Raw genomic sequence first — 16,177 nt, 5'->3', positions numbered from 1 at the left:
AAAAATACTTACAATACCAAGTGCTAACAAAGGCGTGGAACAACAAGAACTCTCATATATTGTTGGTAGGAATGCAAAATGTTACAGCCACTTAGGAAAGTAGTGTGGTAGTTTCTCATGAAGGTAAACATACACTTACCCTAAGACTCAGCCATCCCACTCCTAGGTATTTACCCCAGAGAAATTAAGATGTATGTCCACACAAAAACCTGTACACTGATGTTTGTAGTAGCTATATTTATAACAGCAAAAAACTGGGAAAAATACAAATATCCACTAACTAGTGAGTAGATAAACATCCATACAATAGAACACTAATCAGCAATTATTAAAAAAAAAAAAACAACTACTGACACACACAACGTGGAGGACTCTCAAAAGCATTATGCAAAGCAAAAAAAAAAGCCATATTCAAAAGGCCACAGACTGTACAGTTCCATTAAAATAACATTCTGGAAAAGGAAATCTGACCGGTGGTGCGTGGGGCTGGAGGCAGAGGACTGACAGCAAATGGTAGGGGACTTTGTGATGGGCGTGGTGGACAGAGTCTGTAACTAGATTATGGTCAAAATTCATAGAATGGCATGCCTAACAGTGAATTTTGCTGTTTATGAGTTATACCTCAATAAATCCTAAAAATGATAAATAAATAAATAGGAATGAAAAAGAAGCCAAAGTTCTTAACACAGCCTGGGAGACCCTGAGTTGTCCCACTCCCACTGGCCTTTCAGCCTCGCCTCTTCCACGACCTTCCTCACGCTCCCCAGCCACTTCAGCATGCTTTCAACCCCTCTATAAACCACATTTCCTCACTTCCTATAATCTCTGCACATCCAGTTCCATCCAGTGTTCTCGTCCCTCCACATCTTTTTCTTAGTAACTGCCCGGGTTGTAATCTTACTTTTTTTGTAGTTGTTGTCATTCTTTGACTAGTGACAGGAGTCTCCTCCACTAAAACGGAAGCTCCTCGGAAGCTGTCACTGTCCATCACTGTATCTCCAGCCCCCAGCAACGTGCTTGTACAACAACCTATACAATGAACACTTGGCCATTCCATTCAAGTGCCTTCTCTGTATCTCAATCTTAACACATCTGAAAAACAAGTGCTTCTTATCCCCCCAAATCCTGCTCTGCAGGCAGATCTGCCATGCTGCACAATTCCAGGGAGTGCCATCCACAGAGCATCCGTGGGGATGGTGTGCTCTCGAGTTGAGCACTACTCTCCTGTGCTGCAGTAGATGGCAACTCTATCCCTCCAGCTGCTCAGCCCAAAAATTTTGGAAGGCTCTTTGAGTCCTCTTTCACACTCACACCTCACATTCACTCTATCGGAAATTCTGTTGGCTCCACCTTGAAAATGTACATCAGCTCCTCCTACATCCTCCACCACCATCATCAACCACGCCGCATTACTGTAAGAGACCCCTTGGGACTCCCATCTGTTTCTCTCTCCCACGGCACTCTACCCCGAACCTAGGAGCCAAAAGTCCTTTAAAACATAAACGAGACTATGTCACTTCTCAGTTCAAAACCCTGTAGTAGCTCCCCATTTCCCCTCAGAATAGAAGCCAAAGTCTACAATGAGCTTTAAGGCCCCATAGGCCTCCCAGATAGTTATATGACTACACTTCTGATCTTCCTCAAGTCTGTTCAAATGTTACCTTCTTAAAATGAGGCCAACTTCACCCATTCTATTTAACTTGCCACTCTCCAAGCCCATTTTCCATGCTATTATTTCTATTTCCATCTTGTCACCATCTAACATATCCATATATGATAGTCGTTGTTTATGGCCTATCTTCCTTCTGTTAGGATATAAACTCCACAAGAACAAGATTCCTTTACTGAAACCACCTCATGCATGTAAGGCAATGTTTGGCATATTGCAGGTTCAAGAGTGAATGAAAGACTACAGTGCCTGCTCAGTAATTAGAGATTAGTAAATATTAATATTGGAACAAATGTGACACATATGTTGATGCTAGTGACAAAAGCTTTTGTCTCCATAACTCATATTTATTTGTTAATATACCCCTATGTGGAACTGTGAAGCAGAGTGAAAACTGTACAAGATTGGCAGCCAAGGCTTTGGTCACTATTTCCTACCTGTATGACTACACGAGATTGTCTTTATTCACCTGTAAAATAGGGATAAAACACTTGCTCTGCTGACCCCATAGGGCTGTTGAGAAGATAAAATGAATGTGAATGGTTTTGCAAGCTGTGATAAGCTCTACAAATGGCTATTTAGGTAGAGCAAGATTTTAAACTTCTAACAATATCGATTGCCATCATGCTGTTTACCTCCAAAGAGAGTTCTGTGCCCTCTGTACTGCCAGTCCAATTTTAACCTTTACTGTGTCCCAGTGCTGACAGTGAGGAATCTCTGAGCTCCCTTACCCTGTTCAGGTTAGTCACCCTCTCTTTTCTTTTCCATTTTAGGAAGATGGACAGCAGGTGCTGAGTTCCCTTCTCCGCAATCTCTGCTGACTCAGGGTGCTTCTTCCTATCCCTAGGGAGGATAAAAGAAGAGCAGTAACAACACATGTATGGCCACTGGCACAGCTTTACCAGAGCTTAGGTGGGGAGGATGGTGTCTCTTCTAAAGGGACAAAGATTAAGCCTCTCTTCCCACAGTGTAGAACCTGGTGCAGACAGACAGTTCAGGAGACCTGGCTTCTCACTGCTCTGCAGCCTCTCCAAGCTGAGAGACCTGGGGCAAGTCCCCTCAGTCTTGCCCAGAAAAGGACACCATCATAGTTATCACAGTACCCTTTGGACTTCACAAGGGTTATTGCAGGGTCAGGAATAGAAGGAGACCTTGGGACACTGAGTTTTATGGAGGCTTTTTGGAGGCTTTTTATTTAAGAGTAACCAAAAAATGTGCCAAAACAGCCTTCAGAAATTGCCATTTTTTAAATGCCTTATCTAAATACATAATTCCTTTCGTCACAGGGAAAATACCATGTAACATATGATCTATAAAAATATATTAATTCAAATTAATTCATATATTAACTCAGTAGAAGGAACAGTTTTCTTAAGACACATAAGTTTAAGTTCTATGATAAAAACTTTAAATCATGTCAACCTGTGACTCTATAAATTCTATTATTTAGACATATTGCCAGAAATTTGTAGGTGAGGCCCTCCTGGTCCCTCTGGGAACAGGCTTGATTCTGTTTATGAAATGGCTCAGGATAATACAAATTATTCTACTAGTGTACTTTCCCAACCCTATGTTTAATCAATGGCACATCCTTGTTTTGAATTATTTATATTTATTATTATTTAACCATTTAAGTGTTTGTTAATTTTCGGACAAACTGTAGAAGATTCAGGAAAAACACCCAAATACAGGGAAATTCAGCTAATAAAATTGCATTTGGCCTGCGTGAGCCCTCTTGTGTCATGAAAGCTTATGAATTGTTTAAAAAGGCATTGAACTGTGGGACAACCCTGCCTGCCCCAGACATCTGGTAACCATATGATACCCTTGAACATCAACTTCATAATGAAACAACAAATTTGTGAAGGTATTGTTGTGCTTCAGGTCACTACTATTATACATCACAGAAGAAGTATTAGAAAAATGCAGCATTGACATTTACTTAAATTCTAATTAAAAATACTGTTTTTGGTTTAAGACTTTAAAAACAAAAGTTTCTCTTGGTCACTATCAAAACAAAAATCTCCCGCCAAAAATCTAAATCATCTAGAAAGCGTAAAAAGTTCCAGCAAACTAAGTTCAATAACTCAACAACGTTGAACAAACTATGTGCAACCATCAGTAAAATTGGAAGTGCATTTTGTTTCATTTATTCTAAACCATTTATTCTTTTCATTGACAAAGAATCCAAGGTGCCCAGAATAGATAATGTGAGGAGAGACAGTTCACGTGTAGGGGTTTTCACACTTGGGGGTGACTGGCAAAAGGAAGGGGACTCTCTTTTTACCCTGAAGTGGCACTTGAGAGAACGTTGGCCAATAGCTCCTCGTTAGTATAGTGGTTAGTATCCCCGCCTGTCACGCGGGAGACCGGGGTTCAATTCCCCGACGGGGAGACGTTGTACTCTTTTAACTAACCATTACTATTTTTCACTTAATTCAAAGAACTAACATCAGGGACAAATACAAAATGTTGGTATCTTGTGTAAGTCTGTCTTCTCAAAATGGTTAAGTTTTAAGCTTAGTGCTCACCTTGAGATAAAAGCCAACGCTGCGAGTAGACGCTTTATACTGTTGGCAGGAGACCTAGGAAGGGGAAAAGAAAACGTTCAGACAGCACCCAGACCTCGCTTCCACCCACTGGCTGGCACAGGCTGGCACAGGCCTGCGCCTGCGCAGTAGCACCCTGCCAGAATCCACCGGAGGTCGTGAACTCGGTGAGGCGGAACCCGTAGGGGGAGGGGTGAGAGAGGGCGGAGTTTCTGCCCCTAGGGGCGGGTAAGAACGGAAATCGTCTGCTGAAGAGGAGGGACCGTTTTTTTTCGGCTTTGGAGACTACTAAACGGGAAACTCCGTTCTCTCGCCTCTGCTAGTCTTATCCCAGCCTAGGTAGAGGGCTAGCTGTCAGGAAAATCTTGGCACTAAAGGTATTAGTCTCCGGTCCCGACCTATACTGGGTGAAGAGGCGAGCAGCGAATGGAAGAAATGGCGGAGCGCGACCGGAAGAGAAGCCATGTTGCCGGAGTCCTAAGAAACTGCGCGAGCCGTAGCCCAGCAGGACCTCGTGGCGCAACGGTAGCGCGTCTGACTCCAGATCAGAAGGCTGCGTGTTCGAATCACGTCGGGGTCATGGCATTTTCTCTTTAGGCCTAGTGGCTTTTATAAACCTAGGTGTACTCCTGCCATTTTTTAAAGTGCCTTTAATTGTAGTATTATATCCTCCTCCTTCAAATGTTATCCTAGTAATCCTTAGTCTTCAAAAAGACAAGAATCATTATATATAGTAGAGCTTTAAGGCCGACTTTTTTTTTTTTTTTTTTTTTTTTCACTATTTGGCACCGTAAAAGTGAGTTTCTCTATTATTTAACGTGCATGATGCATAGAGATACGGACTATTAGTGTTCTACATTAGGGGGCATGTCAGTCCACGGTGCTCCTTGACAGGAACTGTACAATACATATACCGTACAAACTGCTTTTCCAAAAACGGTTTTATATCCATTTGCCTTTTGAAAACAAGTATAACAGTATAATTTCTTAATGTGAATAATAGTTTACATGCTTCAACCCATCTGCCAGGCACTATAAACGACCCTACAATGTGTGATTAATATCCCACTTTTACAGATGAAACTGGCACAGAATAGTGACTCACCTGAGACTCCAAACCAGGACTGACTCCAGATTCCACTCTTTACAAAATGTTTTATATAAAAGTGGAAACAAAGCGTTTAAAGAACTTGCTAGAAGCCATTGGACCTAAGTGACACCAATGTACCTTTTATATTTTCACCAATTCATTCAAGTGGTGACAAATTACCACTTTCAACTATTAACCTCTCATAGTAGGAAGCAAAGCTTACTCATTTACCTTTGTAAGCCCCAGGACTCAGTACAGTGCATTACAGGCTTACAAATATTTGTTGTACAAAAGATGAATAGCAAGACTATGAGAAAGTTTTCAATTTTTAAATTGGATATGTTATGTAGAAGTCCCTGAGCTTTTCTGCTCAATGTTTTAGAAAATCAAGTATTAATTTCTTATAATTCAGCCTAAGAGTATGGCTGCACGTTGTATTTTTGTGTAGATTGTTCCTCCCTCTCCATTTTGGTTGGATTGAGATTAGGTTATCCATTTCAGCAGGTATTTATGAACCACCGACTATGATGAGCTTAATACTGTGCTAAACACTGAAGAAAAGGAGACACCGAGTAAAAATAGGGTTTTTTGAGCAGGACTCAGATATTAAGTAACCAAATACCATACTATGTTGGAATGAGTGCAATGAGAGTAGCATGAACAGAGTTGAGTGGTATTATGGTGCTAAAATGAGATTAACTCTGCCTCGGGTAGTTCAAAAAGGCCTCATAAAGAAAGATCTTGAAAAATAAAGTTTCTATGTGATTTTAAAGCATTTATTCATCCAGTGGACATATTTGAGTGCCTTCTGTGAGTCAAGCACTGTCACTTAATACCCCTAGGATCTGACTTCTTCAACTGTAAAAGTAGAGGTTTATATGTATTACTTTGCTAGGGCTGCCATAGCAAAACAGACTGAGGTACTCTGGATGAACTGATAAAATGGAGCCTTTGAAAATGAAAAACTGAAAAACAGATTCTGAATTCTGATAAGCCAAGTGATTCCCCAATTTCTCACTCTAGTTCAAAAAGAAAAGTAGTTATGATTATAAAATCATATATGTTGACTAGAAATTTTGGGAAATATAGAAAAACATAAGAAAAGAAAAATCACCTGCCCCAACCACCCAGAGGAGACTACTACAAACATTTTGGTGTAAATTCATTTAGTCTTTTTTCTTTATATGTATGTATATATATAGATACACACACACATGTCAGTTCTTTACTACTCTAGTATGGCTCTTTTTTCTATTTGTATTTTACTTACTGCTGTATTGTAAACATTCTGTCACTGTCTTAAATAAATGTCAAGAACATGATTTTTATGACCATGTAATATTTCATCTGCTCTGTTCTAAGTGACATCCTTAAATTCAAAACCAAGTCCTATGCAAAGCAAGATAATGAAAAACAAAAAAGTCAGCTGTACATTAACAACACTAAGAACTCCAAAAAGGGGAATGAAGGCAGTTATCCAAGTGTTTTAGAAAAAAAAAGTTTTGGAAGAGTTTTCTGACGAAGTAATTGCATTAATTTTTTGTTGTTGTTTAATCTTTGGCTTCATATAGAAATATCATTCCACTGTCTCCCAAGATTTTAGGTACCAGGGCTGTAACATTTTAACGATTTTTTTTAAAACTAATACCTGTTTCAACATAAAATAATGTTTTTATATTGGACGAATGTAACACAAAATAAAACATTACACCTTTTTTTTTTTTAATTCAGAAATTTCACAGGAGATGACCTCAAAAATCAAGTTCTTGAACAGGAGAGAAGGCTGAGATCCAGAAAGCAACTGATGGAATTTACCCTTATAGAAGGACACCTCTTCAATGTAAACAAGAAAGATGCAAGAAAAAATGAGTGCAGATTTGACCATCTCAATGTGAGGCACTCCCCACAGGTGGTTTCTGTCAAGTCACCAGGGGAAAATGGGAGAGGAGGGGGAGAGGGATGTCAGAGATTTGATGAGAGAAGTCAAGGTATGACTGGTGAATCCAGAGAATACAGAGCTTTGTCAGCCAGTGTTGAGTGCTCCTGTGATGTCTGAGGTCATGAAAACCAGTCAGCCCTATTTTATGATTTTTCACCAGCAATCTTTGCTGCTTAGGTGCAAGCAGTGAGAAAGTTTGTTCCAACAAGATTTAGTCCAAGCAGGGTTGAGGTTCTTCCAAGAAAGAAAGAAAGAGACATTGGTGTAAGAGAGTTGAAAATGTTTGCAAAAGAATGATTACAAGGATTGATCAAGGAATGTAAGTCAAGTAAGTTGGAATAATTATATGATGACAGAAGCAAGATAATAGATTTTTTTTCAAATGTTGGGGTTAATGGATTGGAGGTCAGTGAGAATATGATAAATGAGCTGAGAGAAAGAGGCTAGTGATTGACAACTGGGATGCTTGAAGTTGAGATTCAGGGTCTTACCAGTGGAGTGGATGGATGACATGGAATTGAGAAACAAGTTGTTGGAGATGAAGAGGTCAAAGACCTAAGAGGCCCATTGTTGGTGCTGCATAGGTCATCTATAAGAAAGTTGAATTCACACAGAATGTAGACAAAAGGGATGGTAAGGAAAACCTAGAGTAAGGAACAACGGTCTAATTTCTGAGGGATTGTAGCCAAGTGGTTGATAAATTACAGCAGCAAAGGTGGTAACAGGTGATTTAGCCACATGATATGAACTTCAAATGTTTTTGAAGGAGGAAAGAGGAGAAATAGTTCAAGAGTAATAATCAGGAATGAAAAGGCCACCCAAACTCTGTAACCCACTCTGTTGGCCTTAAGGTACATAGAGTATAAGAAAAAGTAACCTCTATTACAGAGTTCTACAGCAGAGTTAAAAGTAAACATTACCTTCCTTACTAAAAACAGTGGTGCTTGGGATATACCTGGAGGCAATTAGGATGATTCCAAGTCTGAATTTGGTAACTCAAGATGTTGTGGATGATGTAGAAAGGCAATCTCACTGTCTGACGTATGACATCAGCCATGTCTCCTGAGAAATGCAGAATCTGCCAGTAACCTCCTGTTGATAGAGTCCAGGCATAAGAAAAGGAGAGATAATTAATGAAAGGAAGTGAAAATGATGTTTTTGCTCAGGCATCTAGAATGCAGTTCTTTGTGAACTACATTATCTTTAATGTTGGCCTACAGGGCATAGTACTATGTCTAACTTTCAGAAGATATACAGATGGCCAACACACACATGAAAGGGTGCTCACATCATTAATTATCAGGGAAATGTATATAAAGAGCACAATGAGATACCACCTCACACATATTAAAATGGCTATTATCTAAAAGATGAGTGTTGGCGAGACTGTGGAAAAAAAGGAATTCTCATGAACTGTTAGTGGAAATGTATATTGGTACAGCCACAATGGAGAACAGTATGGAGGTTCCTCAAAAAATTAAAAATGGAACTACCATACGATCTAGCAAATCCATTTCTGGGTATTTATCTGAAGAAAAGGAAAACACTAATTCAAAAAGATATGTACCTCTGTGTTCATTGCAGCATTATCTACAATAGCCAAGACACAGGAGCAAACTAAGTGTCCATCCATAGATGAATGGATAAAGAAAATGTGATTGATATATATAGAGATATAGATATAGATACACATACACACAGAGAAATAATACTCAGCCATTAAAAAAAATGAAATCTTGCCATCTGCAACAACATGGATGAAACTGGGGGGGGGTACTATGCTAAATGAAATAAGTCAGACAGAGAAAAACAAATACTATATGATTTCACTTATATGTGGAATCTAAAAAAGAAAACAAATGAACAAACAAAACAGAAACAGACTCATAGATACAGAGAACAAACTGGTGGTTGCTGGAGGGGATGGGGATTAAGAGGTACAAACTTCCAGCTATAGGATAAATAAATCATGAGGTTGCAATATACACATAAAGGAATAGTCAAAAATAGAATATTTTAACAACTTTGGTGATCATTTCATAATGTATAAAAACAAAGAATCAGTATGTTGTACACGTGAAACTAATATATGTCAGTTATAACTCAATTAAAAATAAAAAATAAAATATAACAACTTGCAGACTCAACAGGTGTGTGTGTTTTGTTTGTTTGTTTTTTGGCTTGTAGTAAAAAGTAGGATGAATTATTGTCCCTAAGGATTAAACTGCCTGGAAAATTTTTGGGGTGAAGGCCCTCTGAAAAAAGCAGAGTTCCAGGGCAGCATCCTGAGACGGCTCTCTCAGATGGCTGTGACTCCAGCATTGTACTTTATTCACAAATTTGGGGAGATTATTATATTCAAGTGTCAGTGATGCCTCCTCTTCTGAGGATCTACTTCAGAGACCAATCTGCCCAGGTATCCTCAGACTATAGGGCACCTCTTGGAGACTCTTCAATGTACTCCACTCTAGTCAGATCAAATCTAGCCCAGTAACTATGACCCTTTTTAGTTACATCAGCAAAACCTACCCCTTAGAAACTATCAGTACAGTCAAGCCAAAGCCAGATTCTTCATCTAGCAAGGTAACGCTTTAACAGGATAACTTCCTAGTTCAAATAGGGTAGAATAAACCCATCAACTGTAGCCTTGCAGAGATTATGCTCAGGACTTTGTTTCTTGCACATAATTTGAGAATATATTGGAAGAAATAACTGAACTGTGACAGGAACACTGCAGATTGGGACCATCCTACATTCACTGCTTACCTTTGTGGTTTACCAGTCACTGCAAAATCATGGTCCGTTGCTTGCCAGCTCAATTCACCCTCTGAAGATAAAACACTTGCCTCTGTAGCCAGTGAAGCTGGGGGCGCTGGGTAGAGATTGAGGTAACTTTTACAAGGCATTCTAAAACACTACAAAACAACTTGCTAATTAAAATACAATTTTAAATTTGCATTTCTGACCTTAATACTATTGCTTAAATATATGTAAATACTGAGAGTTTTAGAAAAGAATTAGTAAAATTGCCTGTTGGAAAATAAAAGTATCGTTAAAAGAATGTCTCCTCCATTTCAACAAATAAAATGACTTAATTCATAGAAAACATTTTTAGTAGGTGTTTTAAATTTACTCGAACTTAAAATAACCATGCAGAAATCAAATAAACTTTTTTTTTTTTAACTTTAAAGCAGTTTATAAAGCATGGTCTAGAGGCCAGAATCTGGGGGAAATGATTAAGACACCCCAAACCCAAGGTCAGCTACGTTCCTCTCTTGGAAGAAAGCATCTTGAAACAATTACATAAATTCGTAAGGTATACAAATTATTTGTCATCAGTGGTACTTGTTTTCAGGAAGACATTTTTATTGTAATAAATTTCTGAGACTCCATCAGATTTTAACTTGGGTATGGCTATCATTAGAGTTTCCGGCCTAATTATAGGTCAGCAGGCTTCCCCTAAGATTAAAATCTAGAATGCACCTACCTCAGTCATCTTAAATTGCCCATTAAGGCATTCTTAAAGATTTCATTTCGTTGTAGTATTAAACATTAGACTTAAAGTATGGTAAGATTCTTACGGGTGCAGAGAACTAACACAGAGACAGTTCTCAACAGAAATGAAGCTGAGCCCCAACTAACTGCTCAAATGAAACAATTTAGAAATGTCTCAACCTTCTTTAGACTTAGAAGCAAATGCAGTATTTAGCAATACAATTTTGTCACAAATTCAAGGTCAGTTTAAAGTGCCCAGTAGTAGAGGTCTGGCTTTTCCCAAATTTAGGGAACAAAAGAAGCGTTCGCAAGCAGAGACGGGGATTTATCTGCCTGTTCCCTCTTCCCTTCCTCCAAGTAAGTCAAATCGAGGAAGATGAGTGTCTACAAACACGCCTCGCTTCTTTTCTTTCACTTCAGGGCTAGCGTTTGGGGAACGAAAGGATGCAGCTATTCTTCGGAGCATCAGTGTCCTGAGATTGAGAAAGGCCCAACCCCAGGTCCTCGCAGCTGCCGCGAAATTTGGCCCATTCGCAGGCGAACGACCCCGGAGAGAAAAGCTTCTTTTCAAGCAGGGGTGGGAGAGGAAACGGCGCACCAAAATTAGTACTAGTCCCTTATCGGCGTCTCAGAGGAAGGGTGGAGAAAAGGGAAACAGAAACGGGGCAGACGGTGGGGCTCCCGCCCCAGCGGCTTTTAAACTGCGTTTCTACCACCTCTTGCAGGGCGCCGCAGCTAATGGAACCCGCGCGAGGCGTCCCGCCAATCACCGCCGCGCTTCCTCCGGCTGCGGGCCAATGGCGGCGCGCGTTCTTGGGGCGTGGGCGAAAGGGCTGCTCTCCCTTGGCCGTGGTGTGTGGGCCGGGGTTGGTGTGGACTCCTGGCTTAGCTGCACTTGGCCGCACTTGTGCAGCTAGGGCTTTTGTGTCCGGCTTTGGTTTTGCTTTGTGTGTGCGAGTTTCCGCTGTGCTCCGCGGCGTAAGTCCCGGCCGGGAGCCGTGAGGGTTGGAGGCGGCAGCGCGGATCCCCCCCCACCCCCGGGCGAGGAGCGAGCGCGCCGGCGTGAGCGGCGGGTGTGAGGGCGGCGGGGAAGGGGATTCGCCGCCGAGATGCCGGAGTTCCTGGAAGACCCCTCGGTCCTGACGAAAGAGAAGTTGAAGAGTGAGTTGGTCGCCAACAACGTGACGCTCCCGGCCGGGGAGCAGCGCAAAGACGTGTATGTGCAGCTCTACCTGCAGCACCTCACGGCGCGCAACCGGCCGCCGCTCGCCGCGGGCGCCAACAGCAAGGGGCCCCCGGACTTCTCCAGCGACGAGGAGCGCGAGCCTACCCCAGTCCTCGGCTCCGGGGCCACCGCCGCGGGCCGCAGCCGCTCCGCCGTCGGCAGGGTAAGGATGCCCGGCCGGGTCCACAAAGGCGGGCGTTTAGCGGTGGGCGCCCCTCCTCCCCGCGCGCTGGCAGCCCTTCCTCCTTGGCGCCCCCTCGGGCCTCCTCCGCGGCGGGGCTGTCCGCTCGCGCGGCCAGGAGGGTGGCCTCTGGGTCTGCGGACGCTGGAGTCGGCCCCTTCGCCGCAGGCTCTGGGACGGGAGGACACGGGAGAGGAGAGCCCCGAAGTTGGGGCCGCGGGGTGCGCGTCTTGGCGGCGGCGTGTCGGGAGGCGTGAAGTTAGCGTTTGTTCTCGGGTTTCGCGAGGGTGACGGGCGCGCGCGAACGGCTCGGTGTTCCGGGACCACCGGCCGCCGAGAGTGGGTATTTCGACTGGGACTTAAGATCCCTTCTTAAAAGCCCTGAAGAGGGTCCGCTGTAAACGGCTGTAGGTTACGTTCGAGCGTTTTCCCGCTTTATTAACTGAAATGACCAGTAACCGTGTCTCAGAGCGCTCCCTGGAGGGCAATTTGTGACATACTAATATCTAACCAAAATTTGAACTAAGGAAATTCCCGCCCTTTTATGCTTTTGCATATGGAGGGCTTTTTGAACCGTTTATGTGTTTCTTGTTTGTGTTACACTTTACCAGCATCTCTCTAAATTAAATGAGCATTTTAAAATACATCTTTGAGCGGTTATCATAGACGCTCAAATACGTGAAGATTCTAGTTACTAAGGGCTTGGGTTTTAGATTTTGATTGTTATTGTTTTATTCCTTTTGGTAAATTTGCATGAAGAAAAGAGGGACTTCGGAATCAGGAGAAATGTTTATTTCATGACATTCTGCTCTGTCAGTGTTGCAATTTGGAATATCTAATCCCGGTTAAATCTCAGATTGGCTCCAGCAAATGCATATTTGATTTGAGAATAGTTCATTTTTTTTGTTCTGTGGGATTTTATGTGCTGTTTTGTAATACGAATCTGCCTGATTACCAGGCTTCAAATCATAATAGGATATATTTAAAACTAGTGATTGGTGTAACGTACAGAGTGCTTTGTAAAACATTGAAAGTGGAGCTTGGAGTTGTTGATACTGATTACTAGAATAACTCAAAAGTACTTCTTTTAAAGTTATGTTATTTAACTTTAGTTTTTAAAAAATCTGATGTTTTTTCTGGACTACCCAGATGGACATAAAAGACACAATAGACATGTAGATTTAAGCAAATCTTAGCTTGGGTTCTAGAAAAGTTGAAAACGTTTATGTCTTAAATCGGTGCCAGGCATATAGTAGTGCCAAATAAATATTTGTTTGATAAATAAAAGACCAATCGCACCATATTGTTTCTGATGTTTTGTTTTTGTGGGTTTGAAGAAAGCCACTGCACTCTATTAAGCAGAAATTTACTTTTGAAGTAAAGCATATCCCTTATCTGTTTTTCCCTAACCCCTCTGAAAAAGAAAGTAATATTCCAACTATTTTAGTAAAAATTTGATTGAAAATGAAATATTTTCCATTTAAGTCAGAACACTTTAAAAAAAAAAACGGCCTTCTATAGAGTCCTGATTTGGTCTTCTGTGCAGATGTATCATTCTTGAACCATGGAAGTATTTGGTTGTATGTTTATGATAGGAGTATTCATTTTTATTTTGATGATTCTTTGTCAGCAGAAACAACCGTCTCGATTTAGATGTTTTTCCTTCAACTTTTTCTAAGAGCGTATGTCCCAATCTACCTTGTGTTTGGGGTGTATGAAGACCTGAATGTTAAGATTTTTAATTTCAGTTCAATTATCTAATGTTTTTGAGTTCCTGCTATGTTCTCTTAACTACAGGAGTTTGGTTTCCGCAGACCTGCCAACCACCATAGTTAAATTCTAGGATTATCTCAATAAATTTCTGACGTTATCCAAATTAGCACCATGCAAACAAGCTCGGTGTGGAAGGAATTAACGTTTTAAGAGAACTTAGTCTGTCCAGTAGCATGCTGAATCCTTTGTATATCTCATTTAATGTTTCAGTTCATATAGAGAACTATTTCATAGCCCTAGCTTTAAGTTTTCTCTACCTTGAGTTTTTAAAACTCAAAAATGTGTGCCCTGGGCTAAGCGCAGTGGTGTCCAAAACTTGAAAAAACATAGATGGTCAGTAACATTTTCTGCTTGAAAGCACATTAGGTAAAAGTCAGTTTATAATTTAAGGAGTTGAATAGACTTTTTATCAAGCATAGGGAAAAAAATGTTGATTTACAGGAAAATAACCTTTAGGCCATTTATAATAATTGGAATATATGAAATTATTCTTCATGGCATATTCCTTTTATATATACGATATTTTATGTTCTATTGTTAGCCCCATATGTAATTATAATATAGAGTCACATTTCTTAAAGAGTATAATCTAGGAGAAAGTCAAATTATGTTTGAGAGTTTCAGATAAAGCAGGTTTTTAAAAATGGTGATGTTTTAACATTTTAAAAGAAATCAAACATTAATATGGATTTGGCCAAGGACATGGCATATACCTTCTATTTAAACATGAGTTTATAAGGAATATTTTTATTTAAAGGAGAAATTGTTTCATTTTAGCCATTGTCATGAACAGATTCACTTGGTGTGATAGGACAAAAACATGTGCATGTTCAATTTTGGTTTTAGTTTTTAGTTTTCTTATTTCTAAGCTTATTTTATGCATCTTGATGATACTGGTGTTTCTTGTGTTGAAACTATCAAGATTATAGACAAAAAATAAACATTTACAGAGTTGATGATTTGCCTTTTAGTTCCAAGGTGCAAAGCAATGTAGCTATTTGGAATCCAGTGGAGAATAACATACTTGAATGGTCTGATCTGGTGAATTATGAATTCTTAACAGGAAATATTTAATGACATGGAACAGAACGGTAAAGAGTAAAACATAAATTGACCACCATACTCTACAGTAAGATGTTAAGTTTACAAATTTAGAATTGTAATTGTTCAAATTCCAGGTCTGCCTTTATTCAGTTGATCTTGAACAATGAACATTGCCTCAGATGCTCAATTTTAATCTGAAACAGGAATAATCCAATAGCTACTCAGGATTGGGGGTTACACGAGGTTGCATTTGTGAAGGTGTCTAGAGCTCAGCAATTACAGCACATACTACTATTTACAACGTGATTACTGAATTTTGTTGTCTTTATTTAATACCAGAGCAATAAAGTGTTACCATAATGTGTTCAGAATTAGATGAGGTTAATTAGTGAAAATGATATATACATAGTCTCAAATGTTAACATATAACTTAGTATGCATATTGCCTGAGTTAGCTAAACAACTTTGAACTTCAATTTCCTCTCTTATAAAATGGTAATATTAGTATCTTTCTCATAGGATTTTTAGGATTTAATAAGTTAATACATATAAGGCACTTAGAACACAACTTGGTACATAAATTTTCAGTAGAATCTTTTAGTAATTGTTATACATCAATATCTTTGCTGCTAATGGTAGAGATTTAAATAAGAGTGGCTCATGGGTGATATCTTAGAACTTTTGGATTTTAAAGTTGAAAAAGACATTAGAGGTCATCTAATAGTTGGGAAGAAACTGGAGAACAGTGCCTGGCATACAGTTGCTACTCGGTATTTTTGACAGAATGAAACTAGTAAGAGATTACATGATTTACTTAAAGGAACAAAAAAGCTCTCTGGAGGCAAAAATCAGTACAACTAATGGTTTCTTCTTCCTGGTTGAAACTGTTGTCTTGATCATTGTATATACCATACTACCTGTTTCACAATTTAAGTCTTTGTTATTTCTTAATAAGAAATTAACTTTTTAAAATAATTGGTTTATTTTCTCCTCACCAGATGGCACTTTGATTCATTCCTTCAACAAAACATCTATCAGGTGTCAGGCTTTTTTTCTTTTAAGAGACTTGAGATACAGTATGATGGTGCTCTTGCTTTCTGTTACCCTCTTAAATGCCACATCCAAAATCACCTGAGCTACACAGTAAAATACAGATTCTCAGGCCAAAGATTAGGGCTCAGAGTGGGGTAAGACTTGGAAATAGAAGTAGCT

General features: G+C 40.0%; 1 protein-coding gene, 1 long non-coding RNA gene and 2 other non-coding genes across 9 annotated transcripts in view; 3 read left to right on the top strand and 1 right to left on the bottom strand.

The window, feature by feature from the left end:
* Positions 1-217: 217 nt before the first annotated feature.
* On the bottom strand, positions 218-11,589 carry LOC123619007 (uncharacterized). Of its 2 annotated transcripts, XR_006727521.2 has the most exons (5): positions 10,735-11,589; positions 10,014-10,119; positions 8,203-8,339; positions 4,201-4,254; positions 218-2,512 (listed from the first exon to the last, which is right to left on the bottom strand). It is a non-coding gene; the product is annotated as an uncharacterized LOC123619007 (long non-coding RNA). The 2 variants fall into 2 exon arrangements; XR_012510733.1 differs by having other exon boundaries at positions 10,014-11,589.
* Positions 3,993-4,064, top strand: TRNAD-GUC (transfer RNA aspartic acid (anticodon GUC)). The gene has a single exon. It is a non-coding gene; the product is annotated as a tRNA-Asp (tRNA).
* TRNAW-CCA (transfer RNA tryptophan (anticodon CCA)) lies at positions 4,727-4,798 on the top strand. Its single transcript has one exon. It is a non-coding gene; the product is annotated as a tRNA-Trp (tRNA).
* The window catches only part of TMPO (thymopoietin), a 25,498-nt gene continuing 20,893 nt past the window's right edge, over positions 11,573-16,177 (top strand). For 3 of the 5 annotated variants that reach the window (XM_074375252.1, XM_074375251.1, XM_074375250.1), the window contains exon 1: positions 11,573-12,130. In XM_074375252.1, the coding sequence (XP_074231353.1) occupies positions 11,852-12,130 (279 nt within the window). In that variant the 5' untranslated portion in view covers positions 11,573-11,851. The remainder of the gene's footprint in view (positions 12,131-16,177) is intronic. The other 2 variants (XM_074375253.1, XM_045522441.2) reach the window with 1 other exon arrangement.

Source organism: Camelus bactrianus, chromosome 12 (assembly GCF_048773025.1).
Source record: "Camelus bactrianus isolate YW-2024 breed Bactrian camel chromosome 12, ASM4877302v1, whole genome shotgun sequence".
Lineage (NCBI taxonomy): Eukaryota > Metazoa > Chordata > Mammalia > Artiodactyla > Camelidae > Camelus > Camelus bactrianus.
Note: the sequence above shows the minus strand (reverse complement) of the source record. Positions and strands in the feature narration are given on the sequence as shown.